The 18,916-nt window shown below is 36.7% G+C and overlaps 2 protein-coding genes and 1 long non-coding RNA gene across 7 annotated transcripts in view; 1 reads left to right on the top strand and 2 right to left on the bottom strand.

The window, feature by feature from the left end:
- LOC134789635 (solute carrier family 12 member 6) overlaps positions 1-18,916 on the top strand; it is a 509,818-nt gene that overhangs the window by 153,820 nt on the left and 337,082 nt on the right. The window lies entirely within an intron of this gene.
- Positions 8,306-14,817, bottom strand: LOC134789639 (monocarboxylate transporter 9-like). Its single transcript, XM_063760229.1, has 8 exons — positions 14,689-14,817; positions 14,308-14,434; positions 13,291-13,698; positions 13,096-13,219; positions 12,467-12,614; positions 11,775-11,919; positions 11,088-11,279; positions 8,306-8,453 (listed from the first exon to the last, which is right to left on the bottom strand). Exons 1-8 carry the CDS (start codon positions 14,797-14,799, stop codon positions 8,323-8,325), a joined length of 1,386 nt encoding a protein of 461 aa, XP_063616299.1. The 5' UTR covers positions 14,800-14,817; the 3' UTR covers positions 8,306-8,322.
- The window catches only part of LOC134789644 (uncharacterized), a 369,764-nt gene continuing 367,072 nt past the window's right edge, over positions 16,225-18,916 (bottom strand). Inside the window, exon 2 of the long non-coding RNA XR_010144099.1 lies at positions 16,225-16,361. This is a non-coding gene — a long non-coding RNA (uncharacterized LOC134789644). The remainder of the gene's footprint in view (positions 16,362-18,916) is intronic.

Raw genomic sequence — 18,916 nt, 5'->3', positions numbered from 1 at the left:
AATGCAACCCTCTTGCATCAATATACAGGGGGAGGGGGTCTCTTAGTATTTTCAACCCTTAGCTATATTACATGAATACAGGAATTCCGGAATACCGAATTAAGAGAACCTAAATCGAAATATCGGAATTCCGATATTGAAACTTTTTAGTATCGGTTTAAAAAAAAACATATGATTGACAACAGTGATTGGCCTGTTGTTACAGAAAATGCGTAGATTAAGTTAATGAATTTTCTACTTGTGTGTAACGAAGCATTAAAAACAGACCATTTTCATTGACACATCATCATCATCATCATATCAGCCAGAGGACGTCCACTGCTGGACATAGGCCTCCCCCAAAGAGTGCCACAATGACCGGTCTTGCGCCACCCGCATCCAGCGCATTTTCATTGACTATTTAAATTATTTTACCTTACAAAAAGATTTGAAATAGATGACTATACTAGACTGACATATTTAATACTGATATTGATTGATTGAGCCTTATGCCTTTGTAATAAGGTTAACGAACTGTCAGTTAACAGTGTGGGCGATGATACATAAAACTGTGTGTATAAAACGCACGCTTTAGAATACTGACTTAGGTCATCATCATCATATATTTCAGAGTTAGACTCTTGTCGGTGGAGCGATTTCCATGCATGTCGGCCCTCTGCCTTCTCCTTGACAGCCTGACACGACACGACGTTGAGCTTTTCCTTTACTTGATCTATGTACGTTCTCCTTGGGGTCCCCTCAGTCTCCTTGCCTCTACTCTCCCTTCAATGATATTTTTGATAAATTTGTCGTGCCGTAGCAGGTGTCCAAGCATCTTTCCTCTTCTGTTTCTCAAAAAACTCCGCTGACTGACCTAGACTAACCTAACCTAACTAAATTGACCTAGGTCACCTAGGTAATAAAAAATTTGCATATTAATTTGAATCGCAAATCGCATTAGCAAGCGCACCATATTTCCAAGACGAAATGGTCTTTTATTCTGGAAATGCAAACTGAATTTATTCATTGTATGCACTGCTTTTTAATCCGCATTTGCATTATATTTGCTCTCGAATCGGGTCAGCGATTATACTTCTAGAAAATTTTCTCATGGTTGTTACTTTAGAGTATTTATGTAGAGTCCTGTAAGTTTACACTAAATTACCTTAGAAGGCCAATGTAACCCGACTTTGCGGTAATAGGGAATATTAAGGGGCCCACTGATTAACAGTCCGCCGGACGGTATCGGCCTGTCAGTTAGTTTGACAGTTCCGAACAACTGACAGGCCGATACCGTCCGGCGGACTGTTAATCAGTGGGCCCCTTTAGGCAAAGCTCTGCGTAGGTGGCACCTTTGTGGCACATACAGTAAACAAACCACATTGACACATCACACGTCACGTCAATCACATGGCCTACCGCATAACAAGAAAATCTAAATTTCGTTATCTAATCTCTCTATCACTCTTGCATATTCGAGCGATAAAGAGGCAGATAACTAAATTTCGATTTTCGCGTTTACCGGTAGGCCCCTGTTAACAAACCGCCTTGATGCATCAATGTCATATTTTATTGTCTGTGAAAACTTGTCAAAAAACAGTTTAAGGTACAGTATGTATAAGTTAGTCTATGAATTTACTGAGTCGATAGTGCTGCAGTCTGGCGGCAGAACTTTGCAATAATATCCCCTATTGTAGCCAATAAGGATCTTCTACTTTACTACAGTTCTGATTGACCAGTTGATCCCGCAGCCGTATTGACCTTATTTCATTTTGATCGGGTTTTGACATAATCGTACCTACCTCGTGCATACTCGTACAAACCTTGCTAGGTATCACGCGTATCTAATTATACTTACATTGTTAGAGCGTTTTCATATTGTCCGATCCGATATTAGTACGGGAAGTTATTGGAAATTATTATTAAGTCCCGCATTATTGTTAATAACACCAATACCAGATCTCAATGAGATTAAAACCTATATAAAGTTGGAATGGGTCTCGAGAAAGCTTATTCGAACTGGCTGTACATTATTTTAATGCGAAATCAGACAGCGAAAAGTTAAATTTATTCAACGCTGAAGTTTCAGCTGCGATTCGAACGTCAAGGGAGTTTCAGACTACTTAAAACCACAGTGACTATAAAATGTTGACTTAAAATCGCTATGCATTAAAATGATCCACTAAATGTTACAAATCTTGTTTCTACAAATTGTTATAGGTACATTGGATTGTGTTTCTTACTCAATTATTAAAGACAACTGAATTTATTTTGATTAATTTAGGTATTTTTAGCTGTGGAATTAATCCTTATGAAATCAAATTGAGGGGAGAACGGGAAAAATATATTTAATGAAAATAGTTGACATTTTGAAATTTAAATTAATAAAGAACACTTTATTATACCTACAGAAGCGTTCCATAAAAGGCTGAAACATACATAGTGTTAACGAAATTATTTATTCAGAATTTTCATCTATGTACGCGAATAAAGTAGCTATTTATTTTAATGTCTCACGCCATATTATATTAATATGGGAATACTGGGAATACGATATACTAAATAATGAGGTCTGGAGTGAACTTACAATTTGAATATTAATTTCAATTTTAACCGGGGACGGACGCAACTGACGATTCGGGTGGAAATAATTACGTGATAATACATATATTACGGTCCTCATTTATTTTAGTCCGTACAATTCGTACAAAAGGAGATATTTCGGACCATTCTGGGTTTATTTGCGTCCAAATAAAAAATAAGCATCGGTATTTCAATGTTTGGCTATGGTTTCTGCTAAAATAACTTTTTTGTTGTATACAGAGTGGTTCAAAAATAAAACACGTTAATATATAATATATATAGGAATATTTTTCTTACACTCACGTACTTTACAAAATGTCACTAAAACTTAAAACTATAAATTTCACTTCACTAAAACTTAGCGTAGGTACATATTATCTTTATGATATTCTCCTAGGTATAGCTTTGATGCACAAACGTAAACATTTGTTAAGTTTATGTATTGTTCATAAAAAAAGCCGTAAAAAAAACAACGTACCTATTTTTAGGCGAACATGTAAGTATCTGGGAGTGCTGGGGCCCATTTCTCGAACGATATTAGTCTAATATTATTAGTGTGTTGTCATGGCAACCCATACTATTTGACAGTTTGTGGACTAATAATATTAGTCTAATAATTTTCCAGCAATGGGCCCCTGATGATGAACTCTTTGAAATACAATTCTCAAAGTTATGCGTCTCTCGTACAATATTCTTCTTTCTTTCCAAGTATTAATGAACATTTAAGCGCAATAAATAAATACGTGGAACAATCCAGGAAACATTCACATGAATTTTAGTGCCTTAGTATTTTCATAAAAACTTCCAGCTAGATGTTTTATAGCCACGCGCGTCCTAGGGCCCAGCCGGGAGCTGTATCGATCCGATGCCTACCGTTTTGCCAAAGGCAATGCTTGAACGCTAACATTGCTGCTGTAGTACTATCAGGCGCTATTCACAATGACACAGAATGCTGTGCTGCAATGCATGATGTGTTTTTAGCGATACTCTAAATGAGAACCTAATCATATCTTCGTAAATATAACTAGCTTCTGCAACAATAATACATCATCTGTGAAAATTTCAACTGCCTAGCTATCACTGTTCGTGAGATACAGCCTGGTGACAGTCAGACAGACAGACGGACAGACGGACAGATGGAAAGCGATCTTAGTAATAGGGTCCCGTTTTTACCCTTTGGGTACGGAACCCTAGAAACAGTCCTTATACTTCCGCGGGCCTCGAACTATACCCATACCAAATTTCATCTAAATGCTGGGCTCAGCGGTATAAGCGTGAAGAGGTAACAGACAGACAGACGGTTACTTTTACATTCATAATATTAGTAGGGATTAGTATGGATTGAGTACTAAGACTGTTTGTGCCAGTTTTTCAAAGCATTGTATATACTAGGTAAATAAGCACTCATATAAACTAGATAGATTGATGTCTCGTTACTCTGAGTAGAAATAAAAAAAAAAATACTAAATAAAAAAACTTTAAATAAAATGTCCCAGAAATATCACCGTCAGTCACCAACAATATCTAGGTGGCAGGTAAATAAAAACCGGACAAATGCGAGTCGGACTCGCCCACCGAGGGTTCCGTACTTTTTAGTATTTGTTGTTATAGCGGCAACAGAAATACATCATCTGTGAAAATTTCAACTGTCTAGCTATCACGGTTCGTGAAATACAGCCTGGTGACAGACGGACGGACGGACGGACAGCGGAGTCTTAGTAATAGGGTCCCGTTTTACCCTTTGGGTACGGAACCCTAAAAATGATCATTTGGCTAATCTCTAACTAATGACATCGGATATATCAAAATAACTGTCTATTTGGTTATTGACCAACCGCACGGCGGCAATATTGACTTGTCTGGCTCGCCGGGAAGTAACATATTATCGTATGCGGGCTGTAATATCGACATTTCTGTCTCATTCGAGTTGTGTAACAAGATAATGAGATATTATTACCTTTGCCTACGACTTCGTTCGGAGACTTAATCTTTTACAACTTGTCCTTTTACTTTAGATCAAACACCCAAACATTCAAACTTTCATATTTACAATAATTGTACTAGAATCTGGTAGCTACTTTAACGCTTTGACATGATTCCTATACATTTAACAACGTTTCTAGGATCCGCCACAGACGAGTAGCTAATTTTAATTCCCTTCGCATCTCGATCGGCTTTCTTTCTATACAATAGCGCGAGATCCGATACCCGGATCTGGTGACGGATCGCCCGGGGGTCTTGTGTCCTGTAAATATTATCAGAATCAGAAAAATATTTATCGCCACAAAAAATACCTTATCAACTGAGTACAAGATATAAAACTTAAGTACTAAAATAGGTACAAATGAATTATTGTTAAAATCTTAATATTTTTAGGGGGGTTTTATGTATAACAATATTCTTGTAGCCTTATTTTAAGCTTTATTTTAAGAATTGCAAAAACAATGACTTAACTATTGCATGTACATTTTTCAGGACCTGTAATTAGTCAAGGTTAATTGATTTCATTATGCTACTATATACTTAAATTATTTTTTTATTTAAATCACAAACATGAAAGTGTGTTGGCGTGTGCTATAAACTTATACATGCATGAATTAAGATATGTTATTAATCAAATAAAAAGCTAGTTGAAGATATTGATATTAAATGTGAGGAATGAATTGGTACTTAATCAATAATGGTATGAAATGTTCCAGTTTCTATGTGATCTGTAATATCTTGTATCACTAAGGTAATCAACAAAACATATTTACATCTTAAATATACTCACGTTAACCCTTTAATTCGCAATGTTAAGTATGCTTAACATTAGAATCAAAAAAATATTGCAACGTAATTTTCACTTAAACTCAGTACTTTTTTTAATAAAATGATAGTTTAAAACCTAACGCATCTTTGACGAGTGAGATTATTGCCCAGGCGCACGTATTTTGACAGTTAATGGCAAAATGGTGCCACGACAGCAATTGACCTCAGGACGCAAGTTAATTAAAAAATATTAAAAAATATTATTACCTATAATGTCGATTGAAATACTATTGCAATGTGTTCTTGAGGGTGTGTGCTTTGTGTTTTTATGTTTTTATAACACAATAGACGCCTAACTAACACAGGACTTGGTTACCATTATGCGTGTTGAGAATGCTCAACATTGCGAGATTCGTAGAAATATACTTAGTGTAACGCATGTTGAGCATTCTTAACACTGCGACACTATGAATAAAGTACATTCTTGTTAGGCTGTTAAGTAATTTTAACAGTGCGAAGATAAGGTTAATATAAGGGACGATGCAACATCCACGACTTGATGAATTCAAAGATGGTGGACCGCCAAGATGACCGTTTTGCAGCGAGCTCTTCCCATCCCAACGTGCAGGATCGATATCACACACGTTTAGGTGACGCTTGAGCATGTCCGCCGTGCTTCCGCTTGCCCTCTGCTAATTCTGAGTAGAATATAGCTTTAGGCAGGCGGCGATCGTCCATCCGAAGAACATGCACACACCACCTGAGCTGACGCTGCATCAATAGTGCCTCTATGCCGTACATCCCGGAACGACGCAGAACCTCAGAGTTTGGAATACGGTCCTGCCATTTAATTCTGAGTACCTAAACATTAGACATCTTAGGTGGTGCGTGTCTAGTCTTTTGATATCTAGCTTGTACAGGTATCGTGTCTCTGCGCCATATAGGACTGGGATTATTACGGCCTTATAGATGCTTATCTTAGTCTCAAACTTGATATCATGGGAGCGGCTTTGGCGATGCGAGATGGTATTTCTGAAGCCAGGGTGTTGTCATGTCGTATAGGGATCCCAAGATATTTAAAATAAGACTTCATCTAGTGGTCCCATCTAGATTCAGTGGTTTTGAATCAGATTCAACTCCACAGGGTGGTTGTTGAGGATTTGTGTCTTAGAAATACTTATTACCAGCCCGAATTGTTGGCAAGAGCGGTTTAATGCATCAACGTAGCTTTGGAGATGCGCCATACTGCCAGACATGAGGCATACGTCGTCAGCGTAGAGTATCTCTAATATGGAGACTCGTCGCACTTTAGACTTCGCCCTGAACCTTTAAATTAAAAAAAATTAAAATTCATTTATTTCAAGTATCTGTGACTCATAAATACATAATTAAAATACAGGCATTATCATTTATCATTAAACAAACACTAAACACATACTTAATATTATAATTTACAACATTACAGCAACCGTGGTAAGCACATTGACAACCATCATCTATTTCTCAATGTGTTTACCACAGTGCTGCTGGGCGTATGAAGTCCGCAGCAAAATGTGATATACGGACAATACTTGTCCGCAATCATTTCTAGGACGCTGTTGGAGCTGGCGCGCACGCGTCGCACCAGGGACGCGGCTCGCAGGCGCATGGTAGCTTTAAAACACGACACATGCGCCTCCGCAAACATCCCTGACGCGCTGCAATATCGCGGCAGCCCCATCAGCGCCCTAAACGCGTTATTATACTGTACTTGTAGGGCCTTATACGATTTCAAGGTGAACTTTCGCCATATACTGCAGGTGTAAAATGTTGTGCAAAAAGACACCTTTTTTTAAGACACCTTTCTCAGGCCCCTCACATTTAGTTGTCTCCACTGAGAAGCATGTATATGGCAAATAGTGTGGGTGCCATGACACATCCCTGCTTCACTCCGCTTGTAACCTGGATCTCCTCAGAGAGTTCGTTTTCATGTTGAACCTGCGCTTTCATACCATCGTGGAATTGGCGAATGAGCTTTACGAACTTCTTTGGATATCCAGATTTTATAGATAAAAGTACCTAAATAATGTCTGGTTGTTGTATCGGCGACAAGCAGGAGCTACTGACAAGACTATGCTACTGAATAAATTAAGACTACAACACAACTAGCAATGGAGCTGCTAAAAAGAAACTAGAAAAGTGCGAGGCGGACTCGCCCACCGAGGGTTCCGTACTTTTTAGTATTTGTTGTTACAGCGGCAACAGAAATACATCATCTGCGAAATTTTCAACTGTGTAGCTGTAGCTACCACGGTTCATGACTTTCATGAGATACAGCCTTTTGACAGACTGTGGCGGAGTCTTAGTAATAGGGTTCCGTTTTTACCCTTTGGGTATGGAAACCTAAAAACAGGGCTGGGCCCTGTTTTTTTTAGAAGCTTCAAGTTCCAAGACCTCCACATCTTGTAGTTCAGTATATAAAATCAGTGTACACCTTGAACGTATTGCAAAATAGGATATACGAACATATTCAAAATTGATATTATGTCTCGCCTAGTAGCAAAAACAAATGGTTTCTACTCTTTTCATGACGCTCAATAGAAACTTTTTATTAAAAACTATACATTTTTTATTTCTTCATTATCTCTAAATCATGCGCAATGTTGAGAGTACTCAACATTGGTTGCCAATGGTGATATTGTGAAAGTTGGGCAATGTTGAGTATTCTTAACATATGTTTTCGAGAAGATCATATACAAAATATTTTTTTTATTATTTTTCTGTACTTTATATTACCCCTAAGAACTCATTTATGTGCTTAAAAGCAGAAAACATTTGAAAATTTTTTGAGCATTAAAGGGTTAATATCTAGTTATATTGTATAATATATCATATCACAAGATTATTTGGTCACATTCAAATTTACACTACTTATTTTCCACTATTACGTCGAATTTATACTCATGTTTGAAGTGCCCCATATTATGTGCTACATCACCTTTAAGCCGTAGCAAAAATGCCGAGACAATGCTAGGATGTTGATGATGATGAGTTTCGTGTGAGCAGGTACTCTATAGGCCAGCACAGGAGACACGGCGCGCAGCAGGCCGCCAGAGCGTAGAATGCTGGCACGTAGTCCGAGTACACGTCTTTTAGTAGTCCTGAAATGTACATCAATTAATTTATTGTTGCGTATCCCAGCGGTCACAGTTTTCTTGGCCTAGAGATCGCTTAAACTAAATATTCTCTATTCACTATGCATCATTTTGTTATCCCAAAGTTGGTTAAATCTTTGAAAATTCATTGTTTCAAAGAAATCTATAAGTAATATCGGCAGGTATCCAAGGCATCAAAACGTTTCGGCTTTTATCTATGAAAATGTGAATATTTTGTAAGATTTTATTAAAATTATAGCTTGTCCTTTAAATCAACCCTTTAAATTGCAAAAATAATGAATTGATTGATTGGTTCTCTCCGTTTGCCTATTAAAATGTATTTGGATTTTACAAAAAGGCTACCACTCCTTGCAAGAGCACTCCTAGTTACTAAAGTACGTAATGCGTAACTCTCCAAACTTATTTACATACGTCCCATACTATCCCCACTCACTGGCTCTTTGTCACACATGGATCCACTTTAGAGAACGATGTTAGGTTAGGATCCAAGCGGGTTTCTGATGACGCAAAAATATGCGGTATAAATGTCTTGGTATATTCGCACTTTAATGTCATGTAAATAATGAACGAAAATAAAATTATCCATGGTGGTACAGTCAGCAGCAAAAGTTGCTAAGCGGGTGTGAGGTGTTCAAAATTACCTTGACATGCTCTTATTCCCTTAACAATAAAGTCGCGTCAATATCATTTTGCACACCTGCCCGCTTTGGAACTTCTGCTGCTAACTGTATTAAGTCCACAAACGCAAGTCAGATATTAATTAATTGTTTGTGTATACTAGCTACGATGTCTTGATGTCTGCCATTTTAATATTCTAAAAGTTCAGAACATTTATAACCACCCTTAGTTGCCTATAAGAATGGTCATCAGTGTTAATTTTGTCAAGTTAATATCATTAATACATTGAAGTTTATTCATATATTGAATCGTACCTGCTGAGATTAAAGAAACTGCATCTTAGACTACCTAAAACTATTCAATACTAGACGGGCCCGCAGCTCCGCTCGCGTAAATGAAATAAAAAGTTTGTCTTATGTTTAGTTAAATACCGACATTATTATGTATTCAACCCTGCCAGGGTTTAAGTATAACTGTGATAGGGATTTCTTATTTGTAGCCGTTATTTGGATAACTTAGTTCGCAAATTTCTCAAAAAATTCTCAACTCAACTCAATCTATCAATTCTACTCAAAGGTTAACTGGAAGAGATCCCTCAAAGGGATAAGTTCGCCTTTGTACTTCTTACTAATTGTATGTTATTTTTAATATGTCTTTTTGTACAATAAAGAGTTTACTACTACTACTACTAAAATTATGTGAATTGATAAAAGGCAAGATTGTATTTTTTCATCTACCTACGTAGGTATTTATTTAAAACTTGTTTCAACATAAAATGATTATTTATTTTTATAAGCCTAGTTGCAAAAACGTTCATTAGATTAATTTCCGCCTTAAGATGAATATGGACGACCACCGCCCATAAATCGCCTTTTCATACAAACATAGCCCCCTTTACCTTTCTGGATATTAACATTGCTTACTACGGCTACGGTGACGCAACGACCCAAAGTGAGTCCTGGCCTCCGACACCAGATACGCCATGTTTCTCGGTCTTGCGATAGCTCTCGCCAGTCGCCAACGCCATGGTTGAGGTTGAGCAGGTCTTGAGCAACTACGTCGTTTCAGCGGTACCTAGGACGTCCACTCGGGCGTGTCCCATTTTGTTGTCCCAAGTACGCTCTCTTCACGGCACGATCCTCTCCCATTCTCTCTAAGTGTCCGAGCCACTAAAGCGGCTAGCTTTGGTCTCTCAACATTGCGCCACTATATCGGAACACATCCTTATTTCTATGGCAACAAAATTATATTAAGATATTTGGCTGACTGCTGACTGTACATTTGCTTATTCTCATCAGGTCACTCAAAAATATCTGAACATGTACTTTATCTACCTACATTATAACTTACTATCAACTTTGTATTTTTGGCCCGTCTCGGCAGCCCGTTCCCCGGACGAATAGCAATGTTTGCCGAAGCCGTGAAAGTCAATCTGAATAATATAACTTAAAAAGAAATTTAAAACAACAAACTACAAATGATAATATTATTTTGTTTGATAATGATAAGTCATATATGGCATAAGTCACTCGTATATTAGGCTATAGACTAAGGTTGAGGTTGACAGCACTTTTTAATTTACTTCGTGTAAAAAAACGCCGAAATAACTGTATACCAACATGACAAACATAATTTAGGTTACTTTAACTTACGAATAATTTGGCCGAGTCTGTAGCACCACCGAAACGAAACTAACCGAGAGTTGCCGAGAAACGTCCGATCGTCGTAAAATAAAGATTGTTATGAAAATTTCTTTTGCTTATTGTAAATTAAATACGTATCGAAAGAAATAGTTTTTATGCTCTAGTTCTATTCTCATATTTAGTTAATAGATTGAAACAGTTTTTTCTTATCATACGTGCGTCGTATTTGAGGAACGTGTCAAAAACTTTTTTAGAAATTTGTAAGGCGCCATCTCGCTTCTTCCCTCGTTTTTTATCCCGTTCTGGTTTTTCGATTTTATATATATGATGATGATGATAGTGCTGATAGCTGCCGTACCTATTAAAGGGGCGCACAGAACGTTGACCACGCCAGTAGACAGCATGAAGAGAGCGTACGCGCCAGGAAAGTCGGCGTGGCTGACGTGGTTGGCGACCACCAGCGGGCTGGCCACGTGGAGACACGCACGGAGCACCCCTAGCGCTCCGGTGACCACGCACATCCAGATGATGGAACGAATTTGGAGGACCACTGCAAGTTTAAACCAAGTTCAAACCGAGGTTAAACCAAGAGTTATTTTAAATGTAATAAATATTTAAAGCCATCTAGCGAGAGTCTCACTAAGTGTTGATCGAGACTCTTCGCTACGAGATCGTTCAGTGACACGACTATTGGATAATTAATAATTATCGTCAAGTTAACATCCCACATAGCAGTTACCTCGTCAGCCAAACCAATTATAATAATTATTATAATGTTTATCATATACAATGCAATACAATACTCTTTATTGTACACCTCAATACAGAAAAAATATATTTAGGAGACAAACAAGCAGACAAATTGTCTGATGGTAAGTTAAGAATCTAATTAGATTCGCTCGTGGATACTTCCAACACCTGAGGGGTCTTTACGATACGCTCTCTTCTTGAAAGTTTAAAAACCGTATCTGAATATAGGCGCCAGGACTGCGTTTATAATTCAATAAATTTCACCAGAGACAAGTTACTTGTGGACTACACTTACCCAGCCTAGTGATAAGTGTGAGTAGAGTGGTGATATAAAACAGTAGCCTGGTATTGACGGGGATCAAGCTGCTAAGCAGCGCAAGCGCACAGCGCCCCGCCACGTCGGCGCCAGCGCACACTGAGATGCATGTTGCTACTTCACTCTGATAATATAATAAAAAATAATTTTATTACTCTCCGTGTTCATCTTACTAAAGTCTCTCTCTCCCTCTCTCTCTCTCTCTTTCTCTTTCGCTCTCTCTCTCTCTCTCTCTCCAATTACCACCCCTCAATTGGTCCTCAACTGTCCAATATCAACCTTCGTGAATACCGACAAGTTTCTCGATGACGCGTCGCAAACGATTAATGATTATAATCTTAACATAGAAACAGAACTGTATGTGTATAACCCTTTCTTACTTATGACCAGGGAGAATTCCCCCATTATGAAAATTCCCTCCGTACTCATAAAAAGAAATCTCCAAATTTGGCTTCAATCAATGGTAAAAAGAAAGTTTATTTGATTGAAACCCTGGACTGTGAATTGAGACTGAAGCAAATAAAACACTAATAAATGCCGACGTACAAAAGCGCTACCACTGGGAATTAGCTCTAAATTCAGAGAATTATTTTGTGACCTAAAATTTTCAACAAATTGTGAACTCAATCAATGAAAATGAAAATGGCCGCAACTTGTTGCGAGGCACTTACTTTATCATAGCTGTATTGAAACAACAGCATCGGCTGGAAGACAAAGAAAGTGATGTCTGAGAAGTTGACGAAACTTTGGCCCAAGCAGATGTTGAAGAAAATTGGATCCCTCAGCACTTTCAAATTGAAGAACTCTGCTATCTGAGATCTGAAATAATTATTTTAACGTATTGTATTAAATTATTGAACAGTCAGCGTTGAACTTATAATAAGTTAAGTCCTTTTTCTAATTAAGAAGAACAAAAACAAAAACATCCCGATTGAAATTATTAGTAATTTTTTTTTATGTATTTGAGTTCCACACATATTTATTTTAATGTTATAATTTACTTTAAAATTGTAAATGTAGCCTTGGACTAATATCAATTTATTAGTCTCTGAAAATTATATCGAAAAGAATATTCAATTAGTAATGTATAAAAAATGTCCTATAATATTTATTTATTTCTTATTAATGAAGTGCATTGAATAGGCATGCAGTGAATAATCCGTTTCCATCGTACTTTTTCGGAAACGTTCGGATTTGTCATGCTACTTCAGTCAGTATCAGTACAAAATCAGTATCAGTATTTAGGCTGTAAAACATCATGGTTTTGCAATTGTCAATTATATTATTAATATTACTTTACCTGATTTTATTCGAGTTGCTACGAGCATCCTCTTTAGTAACCTCATTTTCTGCAAGATTTAACAACTTCACATTTTCTTTACTCTTTCCTTCCATTCCCTTTCCTTCTTCTACATCATTACCATCTGAAACATTTATCCCATTATTACCTTCAATATCTAAAACGGAAAACAATAAACATCAAACGGAAGAATACTTGCTGCTTTTATTTTCACAAGCTTCTTATCAGTCTTCATAACAGCCATCCCCGGTACAGTGTGCAAGGATATCCCACTTATTATCAGTAATGTTCCTCTGAACCCGTAGCTTGAAACTAACTTTCTGAGCAATTGAGGGTATCCCATTAGTATTATCCCTTGTACAGCTTTGCACACGCTCATAACTGTGGTTCTTCTCTTCTTTTCGAAGTAGTAATTCATAGTGGCGTAGCACACTGGAACCATCATGCCAAAACCAATGCCTTGGACGACTCCGAAGGTGAGAGGCAGCTGATTGGTGCTGGATATAAATATGGTGGTGACAGAGCCGCCTGTGAATGTCACTGCTCCTAAAAAACCTCCCAAGCGTAGGGAGTGCTTCTTGGATACTAGGTTGAGAATCAGACCTGGAAAGATGATTATTGGAGCAGTAAGTAATGTTATTTACACTTATTTTATGATTAATTTGATCTAGAGTTTTTTTTCTAGTAGGTGTTTTTTGCATTAAATATATTCATATTATATTTAATGATTCAATAATGTTAGGTTACATTCTATCAATATTACGTAATGTTTAAAGCTTATTTTAGCGCCTGTGTAATTTCACAATTTCGTGGCGTATAGAGTGGATAAAAATAAATAATTCTTGTACTTATGTGAACATAAAAGCTATGTAAATAGTGTGTCTTGATAAACAGACAGTAATGTATGTATGTAGGTAGGTAGGTATATAGTATATATGCGATAGTACATATAGGCACAACGACCTCAGGCGGATGAAGATTTTTTTATTAAACGTCAAAGTAAATAATTTCTACATTTTCTACCGTTTCAGATGCTTATGCAATTTAAGAGTTAGAGATACGCCATGTTTTAGCCTTTCAAGACGTTGTTGCGTTGACTTTCGTCGTAGTCGAGTTGATCTCATCTACATAAATTCATTGTAGACAAGGTCTTAGTAGGAGACAAAACATGACGATACCCAGCTTAGAGTGAAGTACTTTCGTGTAACTTACCTCCTATGGCTAACATGACGGCAAAGACTCCATGCGCCGTCGTTAGGGACTTCGCTGTTGAATGCGTCTCATTTATAAAGTCATTGTAGATGAGCCCAAATGAATTCACATGGCCGATGCCGGCTATCTAAAATCGACACAAAAAGAACTAATCAATTTACTTTGTTTTGACACTATTATTCTACTATTCAAAAAATAAAATTAAAGGAATGAAAACAAATTATTTTTTTATAAAAAGTTCTAATTAGACTAAAATGGAGTGTATATTGTATTGCAATGCGCATTGGGCCTTTCGGGGCGTTTCATAATATTGTTGTATCTGTAGCCGCTCTATCTGCGAGTCCTACAACATTATAAAAAAATACTACATAAAATACTTACGAATGTAATAATAGTCCCAAAACACACCACGTATCCCCACTTGTTATTACCAGCCATTCCGTTTGAACACAGTATAGAGACTGCCGGATAGCCCTGATAAGTCGGGATCATTCAGACAATGATAAAATTGTTCTTCTTTGTCCGTTTGCTTTGTGACGCGAATTTATGTCATGTTTGTATTGTTAAGTGTATAAGAACTTGTATAAAAGTGGATCAGAGTATTGCGATTGTAGTGTTTTTTCTAGTTTTGACTTAGCAGCCACCGTTGGACTGTTTAGGATTTTTTTATTAATCTCACTAAAACATATTTTCTCTAACCTGGAAGCGGGTTCACAACGTTAAATGTGATACTAAATTATTCATTCTAATATTTTATTGCATCGCGATCGAAATATAGATCTGAGCTGTAAAGCCAATTTTGACATACAAAAAAGCACAGCTTTTCAATGATTGCATAATCATAATACTACTAGACGGGACTGGGCGGTGGACGGGTCCGTAGTGGCCGTGATCTAAGTGGTCAGGCCGTACTTAGTCGCGTAAGCTGAAGCGCCGATTAGATTCCGGTCTCGGCCACTGGACTTTTTAGGGTTCAGTACCCAAAGGGTAAAAACGGGACCCTATTACTAAGACTCCGCTGTCCGTCTGTCCGTCTGTCCATCTGTCCGTCTGTCCGTGTCTGTCACCAGGCTGTAACTCGAGAACCGTGATAGCTAGACAGTTGAAATTTTCACAGATGATGTATTTCTGTTGCCGCTATAACAACAAATACTAAAAACTAAATAAAATTAATATCTAAGTAGGGCTCCGGGGGAGTCCGACTTAGCACTTGGCCGATTTTCTTTATTTAATGCCATCTATTTCAGATTACACAAAAAAAGTATTGAAAAATATCAATTTATGACAAAAACGGATCAGCTTTTAAATATATTTTGTATAGCCGATCTACTGAAAGAAACTGCTAAAGCAAAAACGCTAAGTGATGATGAGTATGATAATCACGCAATGTTTATTAAAATTTATTGTTGTATTCAAACTGTCAGATACTACCTATTTCAAATAATATAAGTATCAGATAAGATAGGACTTTGTGTATGTAACTAAGCGGTATGTTAACAAAGAATAAGACTTTTACGTTATAGAATTAAAAAAAAAACCGGCCAAGTGCGAGTCGGACTTTTTGACATTTCCGTACCAAGTAACACGTTATTATTAATTTTAGTTATTTGCAGGCTCTATGAGTATAATCCGACATACAGACGGGCAGTGGAGGTTTAGTATTAGTAGGTAAATCATAAATAGGGTTCCGGGTGTCTACCCATGAGTAAAGAGCGACGTCACCAAGTTTTTGTTTCTCTTATTATCCCTATTTAATGTTATAAATGCAAAAGTAACTCTATGTTTTTTTTTTCGTTTTTTTTGGCCTGTTACCTCTTCGTGCTTTAAGTCAGCATAGCATAACTCAGTTTAATTATCAATCAACATCATCATTCTACGCAGACGAATTTACCATACACCGTGTTTTTTTTGATTTCCGTTAATTTCAAGGGTGCATTCCTGAGCTTAAATCAAGTAACTTTCTCAAAGACACCGATATTCTAATTAACTCCATTTCGGAGATAATCGATAATTTATTTTTTTCCTATAAGGCCTCTACAAGCGTGTACACTTGCCTTAGGGCCGGTTTACATATTGATTAGTGTTTAGAATGAGTTCATACATTTGCTACTAAACTTAAGTACAATCTCGGTCGATCGATGTTCGAAATGACATTGATATGTCACAGATTTCAATTGTTTGGTTGAGTTAAATGTAATGCACGTGTTACAACAAAGCTATATGCTTCATTTAATTACTTTTTAAATTTATTTTTTTTGTAAAAAAAAAAGCAAAAAAATATTTTTCTTTGAAAATTAACGATGCCGTTTAATTCTCTTAAGGCGACGGTAGCGGTGGGTAAAATTTCAGATTCTGTCAATTTACCCCATTTCACACACAAGCGCACTTCACGCACACTACCTCACTTTACTGGGACAGGTCAGTGACCCATCATGTTTTTTTTAAGATTGGACTTTTAGTTTAGTATTGACCACTAGCCTCCTTTGAGGGTAAAAGCGTTCCATTGAAAGATGAAAGAGAAACAATGCATTTAATCTTGCTTTCCTTGTCTGTTCATGTCACACGTGACGTACTTACCCTATTTAATTAATTTGATTGTTGACTGTTTTACTACCTAATATTGCATTGTCGAGATACGCGTTTTGTACAATTAAAGCGAATAAAACAAGATGTCATTAAGTCAGATGTAAAATGTTATTTACTACTCTATACGGTTTTTCATAAGGTGCAAAATCCATTCAATAGGAATTTAAATAAATAAAGTTTCAGCAGGGTGGCAATTCCATTTTGGCGGATAAAGCGAAACAGAATAGTTCTATCGAACCTGCTTACAAATTTTCACGAGAATCAGTTGAGAAATGTGATCTGCAAAGGAGAACATACAAAAGCATTTTTGCCCAAGCTGAAACGGAGACCTTTGCTAACGCTCGGCCAATGATGGTTTAGGTACACCTATAAAAAATGGTTGTCCCTGCTGTAATTTTAATATCTTTATATTTCAACGGTATAGTTTTGCCTTCAAAAATAATCGGTATCGCTAAACAATAGCGGTACCTTACTACTTATACGTTCACGAAATCGGTATCTGCATAACTTGATTGTTAGTAAACTAACCTGAAAAATAATCTCAAAACCACCGAAACATTTATGTACAGTCACTTGCAATAATATGTTACGTCATTAGCGCCAACTTTGCCTCCAGGGAAACTTTGCCCAAAACGACAATTTTAAACAAATTCGTTAATGTAGAAAAAAATATAATAGTTAAGGCCACCCTGCTATTTTTAGTAGAAAATAGGTTATATTTCTGACAAAACTATATACCAAACTTGTGCATAACTTGACTTGGGAATTTAGAGTTTGAGCGAGTTGTCTAATATAGGGTATATTTCGGCGGGCAAAAAATTGATAAATAATGAATGCAAGTAGAAAAAATTGAGAACCCTTTGACAAATATTTCCGGGTTTGAGTTATAACACATGAAGCATAGATTATGTCTATTGAGATTTAAACTAAAAAGGCCTAAATACACAAAAGTTTTAGCGGTGGGCAAAGTAATCCGGTAATTTGGCATCTATACCAACATTGCCCACCACCAAAAACGGATTAGGGTTGTCACTTTCATCTAATTTACCCAACTTCGCAAGTAAAAGAAGGTTATGTTTGTACACTAAAATAAATTTATAAATATATACTGTATTTAATTTGTCTTATTATCCTTTATTTAGATGTTTTATCCCGTTAACGAATGAAAAACACAACAAAAATCATATTTTTGGCCATTAAACTATTGTAACAGATTTTCTCAAAAGTGACAATCCTAGCCTTTGTAAAATGCTTAGGCGAGCCTTATTTGGAAATGGGCAAAAACGGGTAGGCAACATTGCCCAGCAAATTTATTTTAAAGTTTTTACACTTATCGCTAAGTGATTAACAGGGAATGGTAGGATTGCCCAAAACCTTTAAGTGATCCTTAGACATCATCATCATACGAGCTGTATTTGAATACCAAATTGACGTGGGCAATGTTGGCAAAAACCCCGGATATCTTTGCCCGCCCTCTAAAACGCAAAAAATGGGTAAAAATACGATAAAAATATTTTTTTTTTTCAAATAAACTGATGCGTTTGATCACAATGGACGTGCTGAGCAAAAAAAGTCATATGATGTGATGTTTTTTGAGAAATTCGTTTTAAAAAATAAGCGGGCAAAGTTGGTGATAATGACGGTACCTACTCTTCGAAGGCCGCAAAAATATGTGACATGGTCTTATGGTTCTACAAATAAGATCGTGTCAGATATTTTTGCGGCCTTCGTTGTGTAAATTGCAGGCGACTGTACATTTGGAATAATTATTTTATTTAGTTTCAACGAAAGTTTCAAGTTTAGTACGAAAATACTTCAGATATGCAATATGCACAAAATGTAGACCTAATCGAAATAAAACATTGCTTTTTATAGGTAATTTATAAAACATTCGATACATAGGTATACATAACAATAACTAGAGCGCTATTGGCCTGTAAGCTTCATCTCGGTCTCCAAAGCCGCAAAAACTCGCTAGTACTTAGTGCTGGTCTAGCCGTTATTTTTTCTTGAAGATTTTCAG

Source organism: Cydia splendana, chromosome 4 (assembly GCF_910591565.1).
Source record: "Cydia splendana chromosome 4, ilCydSple1.2, whole genome shotgun sequence".
In the NCBI taxonomy this organism is placed as follows: Eukaryota; Metazoa; Arthropoda; class Insecta; order Lepidoptera; family Tortricidae; genus Cydia; species Cydia splendana.
The sequence above is the reverse complement of the archived record's forward strand: the minus strand, read 5'-3'. Positions and strand labels throughout refer to the sequence as shown.